The 23163-nt window shown below is 43.8% G+C and overlaps 1 protein-coding gene across 4 annotated transcripts in view; it reads left to right on the forward strand.

The window, feature by feature from the left end:
* Positions 1–23163, forward strand: part of CAP2 (cyclase associated actin cytoskeleton regulatory protein 2) — a 171074-nt gene that overhangs the window by 139069 nt on the left and 8842 nt on the right. For all 4 annotated transcript variants that reach the window (XM_025383110.1, XM_025383112.1, XM_025383113.1 and 1 more), the window contains 4 exons: positions 14110–14299; positions 16143–16318; positions 18036–18159; positions 18262–18344. In XM_025383110.1, coding sequence (XP_025238895.1) covers positions 14110–14299; positions 16143–16318; positions 18036–18159; positions 18262–18344 — 573 coding nt within the window. The remainder of the gene's footprint in view (positions 1–14109; positions 14300–16142; positions 16319–18035; positions 18160–18261; positions 18345–23163) is intronic.

Consider the following 23163-nt stretch of genomic DNA (forward strand, 5'->3'; position numbering starts at 1 on the left):
CCCAAGCCTGGAGTAAGAAAGGGCAACAGCAGATGAAGCCCTTGGCCCATCTCTTTGGGGTCATTCAGGAGTGGCAAATAATCTTTCTTTAACAATGAATTTTATCTTGTCACATGGCCAGACTCCATTGAGACCCTCTTCCGAGTGGGATCAATTCGAGTAATACTCTTTTCAGTTCAAAGGAGCAGAGTATAAAGGCATAAGTGAGTATTTGGTGCACATGTTTTCGTAAACAGGTCTGAAGGCAACCAAAAAGACATTTTTCTGAGTGGTAGTTGTTTCATGAAAGAAGTCTGTAGCATCCGAAGATCATGCTTTGAAAGATGACGCTGATGTGGATCTGTAAGTTCTTACGTGATTGTTAACAATTCCATTTCATTTATCATAATGACAGTGTTCATGTCCCCAGCTCCTAGAATCCCCTTCCTCTTTCTTCCTTACATCAAATCCTGTCCATCCTTCAAGGTCTACTGAAACAGTCCTCACTCAAGAAGCTTCTCTGGGCTCGGCGCGGTGGCTCATGCCTGTAATCCCAGCACCTTTGGGAGGCCGAGTCAGGTGGATCACTTGAGGCCAGGAGTTTCAGACCAGCCTGGCCAACATGACGAAACCCCGTCACGAAACCCCATCTCTACTAAAAATAGGAAAATTAGGCAGGCGCCGTGGCACATGCCTGTAATCCCAGTTACTCGGGAGGCTGAGGCAGAGAATCACTTGAACCTGGGAGATGGAGGCTGCAGTGAGCGTAGATCACACACTGCACTCCTGCACTCCAGCCTGGGTGACAGAGGGAGACTCCATCTCAAAAAAAAAAAAAAAAAAAAGAAGCAGCAGCAGCTTCTCTAACCTCTGCTTATCACCATGTCCGCCACAAGCTGGAAGTTATCCTTCCGTCCTCAACAGCTGCATAGCACTTCTTATACTCTCCATTTCTTTTGTGATGCTTAGCATTTCCTACCTTATACAGCAGTTGTTTTCTCATTCAGTAACATGTTTATGAAGCACTTACCATGTTTCAGGCACTGTGCCACATTGAAACATGGAATTCCCTCCTAAGAGAGTTCTTAAAACCCTACAAAAGGAGGAAAGACACATTTTGGTTGAGGCTTGAAGGCTGTGTTTTCCAGATAGTCAACTGGGCAAGAGCCTTCCAAACTAAGCACACCCTGAGCAAAGACTCACAGACTGGGAGCCAAGTGCCTGCCACGTCTGGGAACACAGAAGTGTCCTGTCTTCCTAAGCTATCAGCTCATTGAATGCAGGCTCCATTTCCAATTCAGCCTGGGATCAGTAGCAGTGACTGGTACCCTGGTACTGGGACAGCAGTGACTTGAAAACAGATAGGATTCAAACACATTTGCTAAATCAACTGTATTCATTTGTCATCATAATGAAATTTCCAAAGCGTTAGTCCATTAACTATAGATGGTGTCTGTTTTTCAAAAGCTACATAAAAATGTGTCTTTTATTTTTATTTTTATTTTTATTTTGACGGAGCTTTGCTGTGTCGCCCAGCCTGGAGTGCAGTGGTGTGATCTCAGCTCACTGCAACCACCACCTTTCAGGTTCAAGCTATTCTCCTGCCTCAGCCTCAAGAGCAGCTAGGATTACAGGCATGAGCCACCACGCCCAGCTAATTTTTATATTTTTAGTAGAGACAGGGTTTCACTATGTTAGCCAGGCTGGTCTCAAACTCCTGACCTCAGGTGATCCGACCTTCTCTGCCTCCCAAAGTGCTGGAATTACAGGCGTGAGCCACCGCATCCAGCCAAAATGTGTCTTTTCTTTTGTCCAGTGATAGGAATGGAATGGACAATGTATTTTATTACAGGAACACCCATCGGCTGCCCACACCTCCTCTGCTGCTGTTCCTTGTCACTCACTGCCTTTCATTCTCAGTTGGTATAAACTCAGGAGACACAAGGTGATATTATTAACTTAAGCAAAAACTATTTTCTTAAAAAGGGAAATGGGGGAAGGTGCAGATTATCTTCTAAAGGTAAAACAAACCCTTCATAAAATAGAACACACAGGCTGGGTGCAGTGGCTCACGGCTGTAATTCCAACACTTTGGGAGGCTGAGGTGGGCAGATCCCCTGAGGTTAGGAATTCAAGGCCAGCCTGGCCAACATGGTGAAACTCTGTCTCTACTAAAAATACAAAATTAGCTGGGCATGATGGCACATGCCTGTAGTCCCAGCTACCTGGGAGACGGAGGCAGGAGAATCGCTGGAACCCAGGAGGCGGAGATTGCAGTGAGCTGAGATCATGCCACTGCACTCCAGCCTAGGTGACAGAGCAAGACTCTGTCTCAAAAAAAAAAAAAAATAGAACACACAAGCAAGCCCTGGCCATGGTTTATTGGTCCAGTCTGCACCCTTGATGCAAAGTGAGCATCCCTAAATAAACAAAATGCATATATAATATGGAGCCAAAGGTAACTGATCCTTCTAACAGCTATTATTTTGCCTTAACCCTCACCTCTACTATCTACTAAGTATGGATAATTGGAGAAAGTACAGTTGTTTCTGTATTCCCCTGAACTCTGAAAGAAAAAAACCCCGAATTTAGTGGTAGTTCAGACTTAGGCCCTTCTGGCCAAATGGAGTAGCTGTCCAGCTAATTCAAGCCACATGTCCCTCTTGGTCTTTATATAACTGTTGGCCCTCTAGAGTTTGTTTCTTTGATGAGTATACTTTGCTATCTTTAACCCTGGAAAGTTTTCCCATGGAAAATTTAATTTTATCTTTCCTTTTTTATGAGAAATTGTATTCTCAAGCTGGCAGACAAGAAGGAAAGACAATCTGGAAATTCCAGATTTGATCTAAATATCAGCAAAGCCAAACTAATAATTATGGCCACATATCAAGGCAATTTATGCAGCATATCTGGATCACTTGAGCATATTAGATTGTGTTCATTATATTCTTTTTCTTTTTCTTTTCTTTTTTTTTTTTTTTTTTTTGAGACAAAGTCTTGCTCTGTCACCCAGGCTAGAGTGCAGTGGCACAATCTCTGCTCATTGCAATCTCACCTCCCGGGATCAAGCAATTCTTGTGCCTCAGCTTTCTGAGTAGCTGGGATTACAGGTTTGTGCCACCATGCCCGGCTAATTTTTACATATTTTGTAGAGATGGGGTTTCATCATGTTGGCATGTTGGCCAGGCTGGTCTCAAACTCCTAACCTCAAGCGAGCCACCTGCCTGGGCCTCCCAAAGTGCTAGGATTACAGGTGTGAGCCACCGTGCCTGGCCGTGTGTTCGTTATATTCTTCTGGACTCTGCTCTGAGGGCTTGGTCTGCTTTTATCAAAAATTTTTACTTTGGGCATGTTAGAACAGAAATCACCACCTAACGTTTTTTGAAGGGCCACATCTGGGTATACAGGTAGCGGTTTGACTACCCATACAGGCATTCTGTTTTTGACTTCACTACCGTATTTAATAAATTACCTGAGATATTCAACACTTTATTGTAAAACAGTCTTGGTGTTAGATGGTTTTGCCCAACCGTGGACTAATGTAAGTGTTCTGAGCACTTTTACGTTAGGCTAGGCTAAGCTATGAGGTTCAATAGATTAGGTGTATTAAATGCATGTTTGACTCTTACAATGTTTTCAACTTATAATAGGTTTATGGGATGAAACCCCATTAGTATAAGTCAAGGAGCATCTGCATAAATTAAGAGAAAAACAAACATAAAAACACTAAGTCACTGGTTTACAGGTACTAATATAGACAACACATGTTTTTCCCAGGCTGTTTTCTGATTTTAAGCTGTTGTTACTTCTCCAAAGCAACTTTGCTTTCTGTTCTGTCTTTTTTTCATCTACTGCCAAAGCTCAGATCTTTCCAGGTCATCAGAGGAATGACATACAGGGACCACAGGAGGGTGGGAGGAGTGGAGAATCATGAAACCATCAACGAAACCATGAGATCTGAGTTTTTATGACCTTTCCCCTGGTTTTTGTATCTTGGGATAGGAGTGTTTGGAGCTTTGCTGCTGAAGAAAATGGATCCAAATGGGCCCCACAATTCCTTCATATTTGTGGGACCATCTTTTTATTTCAACTGTATTTAAGTACCATTAGTACTTTCATGGAAATCTGAAATTCCAGTAGTGTTCTGTTTTCCCCAAATTGACTTTTTAAAAATGATTAATAAACATACATTTAAAATATTATACAGCACTTCACTGTGATATTATTAACAATTCTGTGTTTTTGGTAAGGCCCCCAGAAACTTTGTTTTTATTGACAGAAGTCTCAGAATTCTAAGAAGTGGAGCCAGGTGCAGTGGCTCATGCCTGTAATTCCAGCACTTTGGGAGGCCAAGGCAGGAGGATCACTTGAGCCCAGGAGTTTGAAACCAGCCTGGGCAATGTGGTGAGACCCCATCTCTACCAAAAAAAAAGGTTTTAATTCCAATAGGTGATAAAAATAAGAGAATGGTGACAAAAAATCATAAATTCAATTCAGTTACACTCACATTATACAGGATGATCATCTTTTAGTTTATGTGCAGCCTTTTTACTTGACTACAGTTGTCTTCTAATAAAAGTGTGCTGTAAATATGAATGTAAAATTTGTAAGTTATTATGGAAATTAACAAATTTGGAAAGGTGTCAGTTTCACTAAGTTACTGATCAGTGTACATCTTGCATAAAATAGAAAGAAATTAGTTTTGACATTGAAAATACAAACACACCCTGGCTGGGCACGGTGGCTCACCCTGTAATCCCAGCACTTTGGGAGGCCAAGGCGGGCAGATCACGAGGTCAGGAGATCGAGACAATTCTGGCTAACACGGTAAAACCCCGTCTCTACTAAAAATACAAAAAATTAGCCAGGCGTGGTGGCGGGCGCCTGTAGTCCCAGCTACTCAGGAGGCTGAGGCAGGAGAATGGTGTGAACCCGGGAGGCGGAGCTTGTAGTGAGCCAAGATCGTACCACTGCACTCCAGCCTGGGCGACAGAGCAAGAATCTGTCTCAAAAAAAAAAAATATATATATATATATATACACACACACACACACACACACATATGTGTGTATATATATATAAACAAACCCTACAATATGAATTTGGAAGGAAGACCATCTGATTTATGTGTATGAAACATTAGGCCAGTTCTAAAACTGGTGGTTCTTTCTTTTAATCACTCCCTCCTATTATGCTATATGAGAGGCTTATCATCCTCATATTTTATGTTCCATATTATACAAGGCCATTTGGGATTCTTTGTTTTTGAAAAAATTAATAAACAGTATTTTATTTAAATGTTCAGTTGTCACTTTGGGAGGCCGAGGTGGGAGGCCCTCTTGAGCCCAGGAGTTCGAGACCAGCTTGGGCAACATAGTGAGACAACAAAAAAAAGTTCAGTTGCAAAGCATTGTTAGTCTCTATAGTTGTAGCATGAAGATGTAAGTGTACTTGTGATTGAAATGGCTTTGCGATTTTGAAACTGCTTTTAGTTTTTTGGGGTTTTATTTGTTTGTTTGTTTGTTTTTTTTGAGACGGAGTCTCGCTCTGTCGCCCAGGCTGGAGTGCAGTGGCCGGATCTCAGCTCACAGCAAGCTCCGCCTCCCGGGTTTACGCCATTCTCCTGCCTCAGCCTCCCTAGTAGCTGGGACTACAGGCGCCCGCCACCTCGCCCGGCTATTTTTTTGTATTTTTTAGTAGAGATGGGGTTTCACCGTGTTAGCCAGGATGGTCTCGATCTCCTGACCTCGCGATCCGCCCGTCTCGGCCTCCCAAAGTGCTGGGATTACAGGCTTGAGCCACCGTGCCCGGCCTGCTTTTAGTTTTTGAGACAGAGTCTCTGCCTCCCAGCTAGAGTGCAGTGGTGCCATCATAGCTCACTGCAGCTCAATCTTCTGGGTTCAAGCAATCCTCCCACCTCAGCCTCCCAGCTGCCAGGTAGCTGAGACCACAGGCACATAACCACTGCACTCGGCTAATTTTTTTGACTTTTAGTAGAGACAGGATCTCACTATGTTGCCTATGCTGATCTCTTAACTCCTGAGCTCAAGTGACCCTCCCACCTCAGCCTCTCAAAGTACCAGGATTACTTTACTTTACTGGGATAAGCTACTGCACTGGGCCTAAACTGCTTTTAAAGTGTATAATTGGACACCTGTAAGTTGTCACTGCTACCTAGAGATCATTAATGGTAAGCCGGGTGGTTAATGGGCCAGGATGGTTCAGAGATGGGCAGTTAAAGAGAATCTAACTGAGAAACAGAAGGGAATGTATGTTTGTGTCCATGAAGGAGAGTTCGAGGAAGGGCTCATAAAGGAAGGATGAGGGAGAGGAAACACCCATGAACAGTGCCACGGCATGTCAGCTGTTTCATTGTGTGGCTTTATGTACAATCTCCACAAATATGTAAAGACAGGTGGCTCACAACAGTACTACCACTAAGCTAGCTTTATGGAAGAAACATCTTAACAAAAGTTGTGCTGCGAGCAACATTATCCACCTGTTCCAAGAGACTGTCAGGTGATATTTTGATTTTTTTTGGTCTCCGCTTTTCTTTTTTTTTTTTTTTCAGTTTGAGAGCAGGTACTGTTTATTAACTGACCAGCTTAGAAAAATAATCGTGGTAGACACCTTTGTTCATTCTTCTAGTAAGCCTGTTGATCTGGTCCTCCCTGTTCCCAGCATCTCCACCTTCTACAAAATGGGTGGTCTTTTTCTTCATTCCTCCTCGTGGAGAAGATCATTTGAAGGGCCACAGGAAGTTACTTGCTTCTTTGAAGCATTTTCCAACAGTATAGATCCCATGAATCAGATCCTCCCTGCAGATGATGCCATATTTACCGAGAGATCAAGCCATCAAAGCGTCGTCTGTCAAAGCAATTCACTTCTTACTGATTTTGCCATAACCACGCTTGTAGATTAGTTCATTTACTGACTTCAGACTTGGGTGCTCCCATGCAATGTATGGTTCTACAATCCTCAGCATGTTAATTGAAGCCTTGTTGAGCTCCACAAAGGTTCCATTGAAGATTTGACGAAGGGAAGAAGCTGCAACACCTTTTGGACCTTTGGGCTCACACCATTGATACCTCTGATCCTGATGACAAATGCCAATTTGGGTTCTGCAGATACATAGAAGTTGCCAGCTTTTCTTGCCATCCTCACCATTCGAATTTCAGTTCTGTACATCTGCCTAAATTCCTTGCGATAGTGCTTTGCTTTTTCATAAATAAGCTCCCTCCTTGCCTTTCGAAGCATCTTTTGGGCCAACTTCTTTCTCAGGCGCTTGATCTTCAGCTCTGCGAAATTCCTCCACTTTTTCTTAAGGGTTTCTGGCACAGCAGGAACCTTCTTCTTCTCTTCTACACCCTCCATGGTTCCAGCCAGAAAAAGAGTGGTCTCTGCTTTTTAAAAATGGGTAAGAACACTAATAGGTTGTCTGACCTGTACTTAAAGTTGGAGATCAATATTGTCTATATACATTCCCCCCATGCTTAAGGCAGTTCGCTTCTCCTGTTAGGATAAAGATATCTGCAAATCACCCAGGCCATCCCGAGGAGAGCTGATCACTTCCACCTTTGCACCCCAGCATCCTTCATTCATGTGATGTGTGACTCATATCACACGGCATCTACAATTACTTCTTCGTGCATTTGCCACCCCCACTAGATTATGAGCTTCTGAAAAAGCGGAATGTATGCCTGCTTCCTCAGCGAGTACCCCATTCCCAGCAAGGTAGCCCTTGGTAAATGTTTGTTTAGTGGACTGACAAAGCAGCCTTAATTATTCAATTCCCTTTCAATCCAACTATAAATAGTTAGATTCTACGCAAACCAAATCCTCTTCTACCCCTATTGTTGGGTTTGAAAATTTTGAGGCAGAGTCTTGCTCTGTCCCCCAGGCAGGAGTGAAGTGGCACGATCTGGGCTCACTGCAACCTCCACCTCCCGGGTTCAAGTGATTCTCCTGCCTCAGCCTCCTGAGTAGCTGGGATTACAGGTGTGTGCCACCACGCCCGGCTAATTTTTGTATTTTTAGTAGAGACAGGGTTTCATCATGTTGGCCAGGCTGGTCTCGAACTCCTGACCTTGGGTGATCTGCCAACCTCGGCCTCCCAAAGTGTTGGGATTATAGGCGTGAGCCACCATGCCCAGCTGGGTTTGAAAAATCTTAGAGTTTAGGTAGAGCGCAGTGGTTCACGCCTGTAATCCCAGCACTTTGGGAGGCCAAGGCAGGTGAATCATTTGAGGCCAGGGGTTTGAGACCAGCCTGACCAACATGTTGAAACCTCTTCTCTACTAAAAATTCAAAAAAATTAGCCGGGCATGGTGGCAGGCACCTGTAATCCCAGCCTACTGGGAGACTGAGGCGGGCATAACACCTGAGGTTGGGAGTTCAAGACTAGCCTGACCAACATGAAGAAACCCCATCTCTACTAAAAATACAAAAAATTAGCCGGGTATGGTGGTGCATGCCTGTAATCCCAGCTACCCGGGAGGCTGAGGCAGCATAATCACTTGAACCCGGGAGGCAGAGGTTGCGTTGAGCCTAGATCATGCCATCGCACTCCAGCCTGGGCAACAAGAGTGAAACTCCATCTCAACTCCCACCCAAAAAAAAAAAAAAAAAAAGAACTTGGAAGTGTTTTCCCTTTCAAAATAAAATCTAAAGTAATAAAGCGATTAGTATTTCAAGAAGTAATATTTATTGAAAACAAATTTTGATGTACGTTAGTATACAACTATATTAAATAGAGTATACTTATATGTTATATATAGTATATGTATCCAAAAAAATCACAAACCTTCCACATGGTGCATATCAGTTTCATTATTTTATAGCTATAGTTCATATATTTAAAAATAGAGGAGGCAGCTGTTCCCAGGACAGCTGAAATTAACTTAGAGAAAGGGATTTGCAGCACAGTAGCTTTTTAAAAAGTCTTTGTGCCAAAAAAAAGTATATAATTGAATATCTGCTCTGAAAATTAATCTTAATAGACCTTAAATGCAGCATTTTTAGGTGTTGTGCTGTGTTCTTGCAACAGAAGTGAACTTTTGTACTCTGAATATGGGCATTTAAAATCAAAAATGTGTAGCTTTTCTTTTCTTTCTTTTTTTTTTTACTTTTTTTTGGTTTGAGACGGAGTCTCCCTCTGTCACCAGGCTGAAGTACAGGGGCGTGATCTCAGCTCACTGCAACCTCTGCCTCCTGGGTTCAAGCGATTCTCCTGCCTCAGCCTTCCCAGCAGCTGGGACAACAGGCATGTGCACCACGCCCAGCTAATTTTTGTATTTTTAGTAAAGACAGGATTTCACCCTGTTGGCCATGATGGTCTCCATCTCCTGACCTCATGATTCACCCACCTCGGCCTCCCAAAGTACTGGGATTGCAGGCATGAGCCACTGCGCCCAGCCTCATTTTTTTAAGTTGTAAGCCATGGTTACAATGACTCCAATAGAATGTACTTTTTCATTATTCACAGTCTGAGGCTCTAAGATACTTAAGTGGCTTATTTCATCAACATAACAAGGTTGTTTTTTCAAAAAAGCATTTGTGTATGGATCACTGCTCCTTAACTAAGGTTAAGTCTGCCTCAAGGTTAAGTCTGCACTCAAGGCTGCAGGCTCTCATCTGATCCTTTCCTTCTTATCCAGTCTAGACAACCTGGTACCTCACCTCTGCCATGAGAGTCTATCTTTAAAAGGAAATCACCCTGAAGGGTTGTGTTGTTCCATCCCTAGTCTCCAGAAGACAGGTCACAACCCTATCTCAGAACAACTTGAGCCCTAGATGGAGAGTCAAGATCTGGGTACATGTACCCCACTACTGCAACCCAGTGGGTACTCAGGAAAAATGAACGAGGCAAGAGGCCAGTTTCTAGAAGCAGGACACAGAGTCACAACAAAACCAGCATCAAGGGTGACGTAATTGTCAAAGCACAAGACATCTTATATTCCCGTAGGATCAAGACTGGTTCCAGAGGTGCTGTAGGAGCTCAGTCAAGTGCTAAAAGGCATCAGGGGGATGCAGCAAGGGGTTGTGGAGATAAAAACTGAGCCAGATATTGCACCACTTCCCAATACTTCTGTCATATGTATTCTAGCCAGAGGCCCACAGGCTGCACTACATATGAGTCAAGGTAGCCCGTACCTTCCTTTAATTTGGCTAATGACTTTTTTTTTTTTTTTTTGAGATGGAATCTCACTCTTGTCACCCAGGCTGGAGTGCAGTGGCGTGATCTCAGCTCACTGCAACCTCTGCCTCGCAGGTTCAAGTGATTCTTCTGCCTCAGCCTCCTGAGCAGCTGGGATTACAGGTGCTCACCACCACGCCCTGCTAAATTTTGTACTTTTAGTAGAGACAGGGTTTCGCCATGTTGGCCATGCTGGTCTTGAACTCCTGACCTCAGGTGATCCGCCGGCCTCAGCCTCCCAAAGTGCTGGGATTACAGGCGTGAGCCACCGCGCCCGGCCATGACTTTTTCTTTTTAAGTCCAAATATAGCATAAAAGATTTCCCTGAAGAAAGAAAGCTTTAGAATCAAGCAGATATGTGATTCAGTAATGTCTTTACCATTGACTGGCCATTTAATATTGAATTTAAACAGCCTTTCTGATTTCCTGCCATATTTTCTGCTAAACAGATATTTCAATGTAGTCCCAGTAATATGGTTGTCATAATTAAGATTAATTTCAGCATATAGGAAAGAATGGTTATTCCCAAACTTGTCTACAGATTGGAATCACCTAGGGAAGGTCAAAAAATACAGATGCCTATGCCCCTGCCTCCTCCACCCGCAAGAGTATTTCTGTGACACAGCCTAGTCCTCTTTGGAATTTTTGGCCTCCCTAAATGCTGGGATTATAGGCGTGAGCCACCACACCCGACTAATTTTTGTATTTTTAGTAGAGACAGTGTTTCACCATGTTGGCTAGGCTGGTCTTGAACTCCTGACCTTAGGTGATCCACCCACCTCAGCCACCCAAAGTGCTGGGACTACATACAGGTGTGAACCTCCGCACCCAGCCTCCTCTCTGTTTTCTCTTGGGACATCTGAAGATGGTGTCAGGCTGTGATTCCACTTGTGGCCAGACATAGGAGAATGTAGAAAGCTCCCGTGCCATGTGCTGTAATCTCCCACAGAATGAGAAGAGAAGGGGGCAAAGATGAGTGACTCTGCAAGGGGCAGCTCACGGAGACCCAGTGAAGGGAACATCTAAGCAGTTTCATTCCGAGTCCACCGCACGGTAAAGCCCCTGAATGCTAATTGAAAAGTAACCTTGGAAACAAGAGCCTGGTATTGTACTCTTGCAGGGGCCGATATGGGAATGAGCCAGGACATACAAAGGATCAGTCCAAGACGGAGTTTCAACTGGTCCTGAGTTCCCTTATTTTTTGGCTTTTATTTTCAACTTTGTAGCATTAAATCCTTTGTCTCCTGTTCCTGGGCCAGCCATCTGAATGTATCAAAGTTCCAAAAAGTTGAATCTGTGGCTTTTTAGTTTCAGTGTCCTTTAATGGCTCTTGGAGAGAGAGTCTGAATTCTGAGAGCCAGGGAACCATCTAAATCATTCTAAGATTTTAGAAGCTAGCATCGTCTCCCCTTTCCACAAAATAGGACTATAAAGCTGCAGTGTTTCAGATGTTGGGGGAGGGGGCTGTCCCTTCACCAGCTCTATGAGTTATGACGTGCTTATGAATAAAAGTAATACTTGGTGGTTCTCGGTGTCTGAAGACTAGAATACTGTTTGATGTCCAAAGCTTATATTATACTCTCTTTCTGATTCAGAGCAAATTCTCAAATTTTATCCCAGTAACAGAGAAAACATTTCAAATACTGGTGAGGAAAATGGTCAGTCTCAGGAACTGTGAAATCATTTTCTACTTGACCTAAGAAACCTGATGGAATTAGGCTGCTCTTTATTAGAAACAACGACCATTGCAAATTAAATCTTCAGGAGATGAGGCCTCCAGCCTGCAGGGTTTCTAAAACATGCATTCTGAATAAGACAATAATATTGTATTTTCAGGGTAATTCTACGCTTAATAGGAATTATATAAGTACTTTGAAAATAGCGTGGTTTTTTGTTTTGTTTTGCTTTGAGACAGGGTCTCACTGGGGTGCAGTGGCATGATCTCGTCTTACTGCAACCTCTGCCCCCAAGGCTTAGGTGATCCTCCCACCTCAGCCTCCACAGTAGCTGGGACTACAGGCATGCATCACCATGCTCAGCTAATTTTTTGTATTTTTTGTAGAGACAGGGTCTCACTTTGTTGCCCAGGCTGGTTTCAAACTCCTGGGCTCAAGCGATCCAAGCAATCCACCCTCCTCGGCTTCCCAAAGTGCTTAGATTCCAGGCGTGAGCCACCATGCCCGAGCCAGCATGTTTTGTTTTGTTTTTAACTGAAAACTACTACAGATTAAGAATCCCTGATTTTGATACTGCATAATAGTAAATTTTTTATGACAATAAGGATATTCTGTTTTCATTAATATTTGGCACTTACGTAATGTTTTACCTTTCACATTTGATATTGAAAATTGATGAGTCCAAGCCACATTTCCATTACTCCCAATTTTTTAAGCTTCCTGACTATTGGATTTGTTTATAATTCCCTATTATAGGTATACAGTTCTACTTGAGGGTTTAAAAGTAAAACAGGGCCAGGCACAGTGGCTCACGCCTGTAATCCCTGTAGTTTGGGATGCTGAGGCGGGTGGATAATTTGAGGTCAGGAGTTTGAGACCAGCCTGGCCAACATGGCAAAACCCTGTCTTTACTAAAGATACAAAAATTAGCTGGGCTTGGTGGTGCATATCTGTAATCCCAGCTACTCGGGAGGCTGAGGCAGGAGAATTGCTTAAAGCTGGGAGGCAGAGGTTGTAGGGAGCCGAGATCACGCCACTGCCGTCCAGCCTGGGCAACAGAACAAGACTCCATCTCAAAAATGAATAAATAAATAAAAGCAAAACAATATATAGGCCAAGTTTGCTGTATATTTGTGTTTCTATCTACCAGTTCTAAGTTCTGTGAAAATATCATCTATGGGGTCCATAAAAACTGGCACTTTGGGAGACCAGGGTAGGAGGATTACTTAAGGTGTTCAAGACCAGCCTGGGCAACATAGTGCGACCTCATCTCTACAAAAAAATAATAAAAAATAAAAATCAACCAATCAGAGTGGCACGTGCCTGTTGTCCCAGCTATTCAGGAGGCTGAGGCAGGAGAATCGCTTGAGCTCAGGAGTTTGAGGCTGCAGTGAGCTATGTTCACGCCCTGCACACAGCCTGGGCAATAGAGTGAGACCCTGTCTCCTTAAAAAAAAAAAAGCAAAACTGAACTAAAGCAAGTCCCTCTCTTGTCTATCACGTCGTATTGCCATTTGAATTTGTTAGGCTTTCACACTGAAAACAAAGGTTGTGCTTTACATAGCAGTGAACATAAGAATAACCATAGCTCTTGGATCAGGAAGAATCTAATTTTCAGTTGGTTCACTAACAGCCAACAGTTGATGAAAAGTCATATGGATCCTGGACCCTCATTACCTTTGGGTTGGACAAGCATCCCGGTCACATATGGTCCTTGTTTGGGGGTCAGTTTGAGGCAGGCATATTTGGAAAATCAGGTCCAGAGAGTTTCTGTATCTCTCTCTTTCACTGCTCAAAAAGGTTCGGAAGCATCCAATCACCACTGAATATTTTTACCCTCCCCCACACCCCATTGGTGGTTACAGTTTCCAGTGTCTCAAAAGAGCTAATCGTTTTATCGATTGGATCACTTTTTTCTTGTGATTCTAAATTGGCCAAGCCCCGGTGTCATTTAGATCCTGAGCCTTGGACCTGGACTTGGGAGTATGGCTTGTTTGCCTCTGATTTGGCAGCAGGGCTCATCACCACACAGATCATACTGACAGGGCCACACAGCTAAGTCATGTTCCACGTTCCCAAGCTGGAGCTGCCATGGTTCAGACCCTCCCAAACAGACCCATGATGCACAGGTGTGCCCTCTGGGAGCCTTTGCTGAGGCTTCAACCCCACTCCCTCATCGGCAGCAGGTTTTGACTCACTTGGGCAAAATCCCAGCAAGGGCGCAGTCTCAATGTAATGCTGTGTCTTCTCTCTTCTCAGGGTCCTGTAGCATCCACAGTATCAGCGTTTTCTGTCCTCTCCTCTGGGCCTGGCCTTCCTCCACCCCCTCCTCCCCCGCCTCCTCCAGGGCCACCTCCACTTTTCGAGAATGAAGGCAAAAAAGAGGAGTCTTCTCCTTCACGCTCAGCTTTATTTGCCCAGCTTAACCAGGGAGAAGCAATTACGAAAGGTGAGAGAGAAAACAAGACCTGGAAGCTGCCTCCCTTTCCCTCTGGCTCCCAGACACAGTGAGCCGCCGGAGCCCCAGAGACGGACGCATCACTCCATCCCTGCCTCCAGCATGCAGGGAGAGGGGCCGCTGGTGCTGGGAAGACAGGAGCCTGCCATGTTCCTTATGTCCATGCAGAGGGGCTCAGGGGGTCACTGTGTAGACCAGAAAGAAGAACTCAGAGACTCTGGGTTCTAAATGGATCACTGTGCTGCATCCTTGTTTTAGCCCTTGGTGCTTGCACGTCATCATTTACAACCAAGGCATCAAGATCAAGTGAAATAAAAATAGCAGGCTGAGCATGCTGGCTCACACCTGTAATCACAGCACTTTGAGAGGCCAAGGTGGGCCTATTCCTTGAGCCCAGGAGTTCAAGACCAGCCTGGGCAACATAGTGAGACTCCGTCTTTACCAAAAATAAACAGAAATTAGCTGGGCATTGTGGCACACACCTGCAGTCCTAGCTACTAAGGAATCTGAGGTGGGAGAATTGCTTGAGCCCAGGAGGTGGAGGCTGCAGTGAGCTGGAGTGCACTACTGCACTCCAGCCTGGGTGACAGAGTGAGACCTTGTCTCTAAATAAATAAAAGTAAATAAATAAAAATGGCAAACATTAGCTCCTCTGTCCTGAAGCAGTGTTCAGGCTTGTCAAAGAATTATATCCCACTATACTGGGCTTGGAGCTAAGAATCCAAAATTCTAAATTTTTCTCTGGCTCCAACTGGCTCTGCTATGCCCTGTGAAACTCATTTACAAAGTAAAGGAATGGATTCATAAAGTCAATTCCATATTCTGATATATACTCACTGGAATGCCCTAACCTTTTAGGCTGTGTCTAGAGAATGATTTAGCCATAAGAGAAGAAGTAAGATGTGATCCTTTTTCGTCAGGTAGTTGCTCTTTGCAGGATTTTTATCTATCATTTTATATCTCAACAGAAGAGGTTCCTCAAATTTAAAAAAAAAAAAAAAAAAAAAAATACTTGGCCGGTGCAGTGGCTCACGCCTATAATCCCAGCACTTTGGGAGGCCAGCGGGGGCAGATCACCTGAGGTCAGGAGTTCGAGGACCAGCGTGGCCAACATGGTGAAACCCTGTGTCTAGTAAAAATACAAAAATTAGCCAAGCGTGATGGTGCATGCCTATAATCCCAGCTACTCAGGAGGCTGAGGCAGGAGAATCGCTTGAACCCGGGAGGCAGAGGTTGCAGTGAGCTGAGGTCGCACCACTGCACTCCAGCCTAGGTGACAGAGGGAGACTCCATGTCCAGGGGAAAAAAAAAAAAAACTTACAGTGCTTCCATCAACTGTAAACTTGTACAGGACTCAGCTCCTGCATGCTGACTTGGACAAAGCACTAGACTGTTTTGAAAGTTGCATTACCAAAAGTTCTTATGCTCTTTCTTTACATCATGTTCATCTAGCAAGTTAGAGACATCTCCCTTTGCATAAAATAAATGTGGGCCGGGCGCGGTGGCTCAAGCCTGTAATCCCAGCACTTTGGGAGGCCGAGACGGGCGGATCACGAGGTCAGAAGATCGAGACCATCCTGGCTAACACGGTGAAACCCCGTCTCTACTAAAAATACAAAAAACTAGCCGGGCGTGGTGGCGGCGCCTGTGGTCCCAGCTACTCGGGAGGCTGAGGCAGGAGAATGGCGTAAACCCAGGAGGCGGAGCTTTCAGTGAGCTGAGATCCGGCCACTGCACTCCAGCCTGGGTGACAGAGCGAGACTCCGTCTCAAAAAATAATAATAATAATAAATAAATAAATAAATAAATGTGTCCATGTGTGTTGTCCTCCTAGGGCTCCGCCATGTCACAGATGACCAGAAGACATACAAAAATCCCAGCCTGCGTGCTCAAGGAGGGCAAACTCGATCTCCTACCAAAAGTCACACTCCAAGTCCCACATCTCCTAAATCTCATCCTTCTCAGAAACATGCCCCAGTGTTGGAGTTGGAAGGAAAGAAATGGAGAGTGGTAAGTGAAGCATTTCAACCTTTATTTTCCTGACACGTGCCAATGAAAGGAGCAACAGTCAAACCATTTACCAAGATCTGAAGGATTTCTTTTTTAAAAATTTTTTTATTGATACATAACATTTGTACATATTTATGGGGTACCTGTGATATTTTGTTATATGCATAGAATGTATAACGATTGGCCAGGTTCGGTGGCTCGTGTCTGTAATCCTGGCGCTTTGGGAGGGCTGAGGTGGGAGGATCACCTGAGCTCAGGAGTTCGAGACCAGCCTGGCCAACATGGTGAAACCCTATCTCTACTAAAAATACAAAAATTAGCCAGGCATGGTGGTACGCGCCTGTAATCCCAGCTACTTGAGAGACTGAGACAGGAGAATCACTTGAACCCGGGAGGCAGAGGTTGCAGCGAGCTGAGATCATGCTACTGCACTCCAGCCTGGGTGACAGAGTGAGACTCTGTCTCAAAAAAAAAAGAAGGGGTAATGATCAAGTCAGGATATTTGGGGTGTCCATTACTTTGAGTATTTGTCATTTCTATGTGGTAGGAACATTTCAAGGCCTCTTTTCTAGCTATTTTGAAATATATAAGACAGTGCTGTTAACTACAGTTACCCTACTCTGCTATCGAAAGTTAGGATTTATTCCTTCTGACTATATGTTTGTACCTATTAACCACCTAAGTGAAGTGGCAGAGGCAAAAACCACTGGCTAGCGTAGAAACCAGGGCGTTTCTGAATGCTTCCATAAACTTTATTTTCACAGGTTCTCATGCATTCTTTTCTTCAACTTTTTAAATTATTTTGTAAGTGGTAGTAAAATACACGTAACATAAAATGGACTATTCACTGTGTTTAAGTGTCCAGTTCAGTGGCATTAAGTCTGTTCACATGGTTGTGCTGCCATCACCACCACCCAGCACAGAACTCTTTTCATCTTGCAGAACCAAGAGTCTGTACCCTTAACCAATAGCTCCCTATTTCTCCCCCTGCACCCCTCCCAGCCCCTGGCAATTACCATTCTACTTTCTGTCTCTATGGATTTAGCTATTCTTTCTCTAAGCTTTTAATCAGGCAGCAAGACAGACTGTTAATCTATGGAACTGGGAAGCCTGCCCCACTCTCACGTGCTGGGAGATGTTTCGTCCGGTCCCACAGATAGAGCAATTGATTCCTCTGTACCCTACTGCTGCCACCCCACACTGTCCGGGCTAACTGTGTGAGCAGGACGCAGACACTTCAAATGGGAGTGAAAGCTGGTGTCTCCTGTTGATCTGGAGGGCTTCCCTAAAGATGAAGGACCAGAGTCCCTGGAGAGTTGTCATCGCCTTGAAAACACACGGGGCTTAGACCACTGCTGTGACCCTTCACCAGCCTGTTTGCCCAACTCCTGTTTGACACAGCAGGTTTTGCTGCAGCATCGAGTCCAGACTTGGCATCAAGGTCTCAACAAAAAGCTCTCACATCCCTGCTCCAGCCTCCCACCTGCTAGGGTGCCTGATGCCTGATGTTTACAAAGAGATACTGACGTGCTTCCAAGAAGTGGTTCCGTGTTTCCCATCCTAACAATGAGAGTAAGACCTGTGGTTTCATCCATAAGGAGATGGTTCTGAAAGAATATACTGCAAAGCCATACTTCATGCTGAGCTCGTAGCAATTTCAGTGTGCAGTGGATTCCGTTTATGTATCCTTATGTATTTGTATTTGTCTTAATTCTAGGAGTACCAAGAGGACAGGAATGACCTTGTGATTTCAGAGACTGAGCTGAGACAAGTGGCTTACATTTTCAAATGCGAAAAATCAACTCTTCAGATAAAAGGGAAAGTAAACTCCATTATAATTGGTAGGGCAGAATTATGGCTCTATGGTTATTATGACGTTATAGAAACAAGCTGTATGTATTTAGTGGAGTTGTTTTTTTGGTGTGTTTTTTTCTCCCCCCTAGACAACTGTAAGAAGCTCGGCCTGGTGTTTGACAATGTGGTGGGCATTGTGGAAGTGATCAACTCCCAGGACATTCAAATCCAGGTAAGCAGAGCCTTTCCAGCCACGCCGTAAGCTGTGGCCTTGCACAGACCATCCACTCCGCCTGTAAGAAGGAGCCTTGCGGCTGGCGCAGTGACTCACGCCTGTAATCCCAGCAGTTTGGGAGGCCAAGGTGGGCGATCACAAGGTCAGGAGAGCGAGACCATCTTGGTTGACATGGTGAAACCCCGTCTCTACTAAAAATACAAAAACAAAATTAGCGGGGCGTGGTGGTGGGCACCTGTAGTTCCAGCTACGCGGGAGGCTGAGGCGTGAGAATGGCGTGAACCTGGGACGCGGAGCTTGCAGTGAGCTGAGATCGCGCCACTGCACTCCAGCCTGGGCGGCAGAGCAAGACTCCCCTGTGGCCACCTAAAATACTCTTATTCCTGTTCCCTCTGGACACAGCTCTATCATCACCCGCTTGGTAGACCCCTCTCTTACTTCTCAGTGTTAGTTCTTTCTTTTCAATCTCTTCTAACAGATCCCATTTTGTGTTTCCATTACTGGCATACCATCTCAATTTCAAGGACAGCTAACTGGCCAGCATGGTGGCTCACGCCTGTAATCCCAACACTTTGGGAGGCCAAGGCAGGTGGATCACTGAGGTCAGGAGTTTGAGAGCAGCCTGGCCAACATGGTGAAACCCCATCTATATTGAAACGACAAAAATTAGCTGGGTGTGGTGGTGGGTGCCTGTAGTCCCAGCTACTTGGGAGGCTGAGGCAGGAGAATCGCTTGAACCTGGGAGGCAGAGGTTGCAGTGAACTGAGATAGCACCACTGCACTCCAGCCTGGGCAACAGAGAGAGACTCCATCTCAAAAAAAAAAAAAAAAGAAGAGAGAGAGCTAACTATTCTTTATAGCCCCAGAAACTTGCACAGTACCTGTACATAGTAGGCGTCCAGTAAATGTTTGATGAGTATGATTTGAGTGAATCAACTAATGCAGAAATAAAAATACTGTGAGACTCTCCTAGTATGATTAGCACCATTCCAAAGAGAACTTTTTTCTCAGGAAAAATTGGTCCTGGATCACGAGGAGGAAGTTTTTCTAAAGAATCAGTGAGATCATCAGAAAAATAACCTGGGAAGTAGAGTTGGAGTTGAATTTGCAAAACAGAAGAAAATCTGTGAATTTAAATCTTTAATCATTTTGATTTAGCCAAATGGAATTTTATAATATGCCAAAATCTAAAGGACTTCTTGGTTTAGGCCAATTATAACTTCTATCTTTTTTTTTTTTTTTTTTTTGGAGACAGGGTCTTGCTTGAGCCCAGACTGGAGTACAGTGTGGTGATCACAGCTTACTGCAGCCTCAAACTCCTGGGCTCCATTGAGTCTCCCACTTCAGCCTCCTGAGTATCCAGGACTACAGGAGTGTGCCACTATTCCTAGCTAATCTTTTGTAGAGACAGGGCATAGCTCTGCTGCCCAGGCTAGTCTCGAACTCCTGGGCTCAAGCAATAACCTATGCAATAAGATAATGATTGAGAGAGAGAAAACTGGAAAAGGAAGAGACAAAAATGTCCTTATTTCCCAACAAAATAAGTGCGTTTATATAAAACCCAAGAGATTCAAGAAACTATAAAACTGAAAAAATATTCAGCAAGGTGGTAGGATATGATATGAACATACAAAAATCAATAGCATTTCTTTCTACCACAAATAAGTTTTAGAAAATGCAATAGAGGCTGAGCGCGGTGGCTCATACCCGTAATCCCAGCACTTTGGGAGGCTGAGGTTGGCGGATCATGAGGTCAGCAGATTGAGACCATCTTGGCTAACACGGTGAAACCCCATTTCTACTAAAAATACAAAAAAATAGCTCAGCATGGTGGCAGGCGCCTATAGTCTCAGCTACTCAGGAGGCTGAAGCCAGAGAATCGCTTGAACCCGGGAGGCGGAGGTTGCGGTGAGCCAAGATCGCACCACTGCACTCCAGCCTGGCAATAGAGCTAGACTCTGTCTCAAAAAAAAAAAAAAAAAGAAAGAAAAGAAAAGAAAAGAAAGAAAAGAAAATGTAACTGAAAATAAGGTTGAAATAGCTATTTTGTTGCTAGGTGCAACAAAACTGTAGGTACCTAGCAAAAAAAAAGTAAACAGAAATGGGAGATAGTTACAAAGAATGCAAGAGTGGTGTTGTAAGTCAGTGAACAGGAACACAACACTATCAGTGGTCTCAGTTATTTAATGTGAGTTTAATGAAATTCAGCTCAAAATCTCAACAGAGTTTTAAATGAAAAATGGTCTTAAAATTCATTTGGAAAACAAATGGACAAGAATAGCTAAAACTGTGAAAGATGAATAAGGTGAAGGGAATTGCATGCCTGATATTGACTCATTGTAAAGTGCTATATTGTTAGTGGTATACAAAAATAGATAAATGAAACAGACTAGTGAGCCCTGAAATCGATAGATGCATAGATGGAAATTTGTATTTTAGGGCAATTGATTATCCGTGTGGGAAAAAAATACACTGAATTCTACCTCACATCCTACATAAAAGTAAAATGCTAATTGTGAAAAACAAATACTTTTAAACTTTGATAATAACATGTAGAAGAAAAATTTTATGCCTCAGAGTAGGAAATAAATTAATTAGGGTCAAAAAGCACAAACCATAAAGAAAGGACTTGGTCATTTTAACTACATCAAAATTTAAATTATATGTTTAGCAGAAGACATAATGTGAAGCTGAAAGACAAGCCATGGACTGAAGAAAGATATTTGCAATGCAGATAATCAAAAAGGATTTGTATCTAGAATTTATAAAGAACTTAAATCAATAAGAAAAAGGCTGCCGGGTACAGTGGCTCATGCCTTAAACCCAGCACTTTGGGAGGCTGAGGTGGGCGGATCACCTGCGTTTGGGAGTTCGAGACCAGCTTGACCAACATGGAGAAGTCCCGTCTCTACTGAAAATGCAAAATTAGCTGGGCATGGTAGTGCATGCCTATAATCCCAGATACTCAGGAGGCTGAAGCAGGAGAATCGCTTGAACCCAGGAGACAGAGGTTGCGGTGAGCCAAGAATCGTGCCATTGCATTCCAGCCTGGGCAACAAGAGTGAAACAAGAAAGAAAGAGAGAAGGGGGCAGGGGAAGGGAGAGAGGGAGGGAGGGAGGGAGGGAGAGAGGGTGGGAGGGAGGGAGGGAGGGAGGGAGCCAAGAATCGTGCCATTGCATTCCAGCCTGGGCAACAAGAGCGAAACAAGAAAGAAAGAGAGAAGAGGGGCAGGGGAAGGGAGGGAGAGAGGGAGGGAGGGAGGAAAAGAGGGAGGGAAGGAGGAAGGAAGGAAGGAAGGAAGGAAGGAAGGAAGGAAGGAAGGAAGGAAGGAAGGAAGGAAGGAAGGAAGGGGCGAACAATCTAATAGAAAAATGGGCACAGAATATTAAGGCAATTCAGACAAAAAAGAAAGTGGTTGATAAATGTATGAAAATACTTATAACCTACCTAACTAGTAGAAGTATAGATACCAATTAATACCACATTTAGTGATGTCTTCTCACACTCATCCATTTTGCATTCAGGCTGTCCTTACTTTGCATGGTGCTAGGTTAACTGAATGTTATCAATTTGAGGACTGCCTACATACTAAAGTCTGATGCTATAGGATTGCTAAGGAGGTGAAACAATGAGAACCCTGATACATCAATGTTGGGGGAGTAAATCTGTGACATTCACTGCAATGCAAATTGGCAGCATCTAAGAAAGTCACATTCAAAGTCTGTGACTGAGTAATTTCACTCTCAGTGTATACACTAAAGAAGCCCCAGTACATGTGCCAAGGAGACACATGTGAAAATGTTTGTTGCAATATTATTCATAATGGCAATAAAAACAATTTAAATGTCCACCAGTTGGTAAGTTAATAAACCCTCCCAATAGGATACCAGTTGGTAGTTTAACTAGTATAGCAGCTAAACTGAACTGGCCAGGCACAGTGGCTCACACCGGTAATCCCAGCACTTTGGGAGGCTGAAGCGGGTGGATCACCTGAGGTCAGGCGCTCGAGACTAGCCTGGCCAACATGGTGAAACCCCGTCTCTACTAACAATACAAAAATTAACTGGGCGTGGTGGCGGTCACCTGTAATCCCAGCTACTCTGGAGGCTGAGGCAGGAGAATCAGTTGAACCCAGCAGGTGGAGGTTGCAGTGAGCCGAAATTGCGCCATTGCATTCCAGCCTGGGCGACAAAAGCAAGACTCCATCTAAAAAGAAAAAAATGAACTACAGTTACATGTATAAAAATAGGTAAATCTCAAAAACAACATTGAGCAATAAAGGCAAATTATAGAATTGCAGGCTATGTATAATGTATCCATTTATTAAAAAATTTAAAACATGCAAAACTCATATTAAATATGCTTATGAGAGCTCCAGGTGGCCGTCCCAGGCAACTCACGTGATGGACAGACCTGGTGAATGACAAACAGAAAATTCAGAACAGGAGTTACATCTAGGGAGGGAAGGAAGAAGGTGAATGAGGTGTTGGATGGTACAGACTGGAGGCTTCAACTATATTGCCAGATTTTAATCCAAAAAAAAAAGCTAATAAGCCAAAATGTAATAGTCTATAAAGCTATTTGGTGGTTGGACATATATGTACTTATGTATGTGTTATATAATTTCTATATGTTTCTATGTTTGAAATATATCATAATTTTTAAGGATACAGACATGCGTTATAAAAATACCCTCTGAAAGGATAAACCATGGGGGACTGGAAACTTGGCCATGTGGCTCAGAGACAAGAGAAAGACATTTTACTGAATGTTTTTTGAACTTTTGAATGTTCAAACCAAGTGAATATCACGACC

This window comes from Theropithecus gelada, chromosome 4 (genome assembly GCF_003255815.1).
Source record: "Theropithecus gelada isolate Dixy chromosome 4, Tgel_1.0, whole genome shotgun sequence".
NCBI lineage: Eukaryota > Metazoa > Chordata > Mammalia > Primates > Cercopithecidae > Theropithecus > Theropithecus gelada.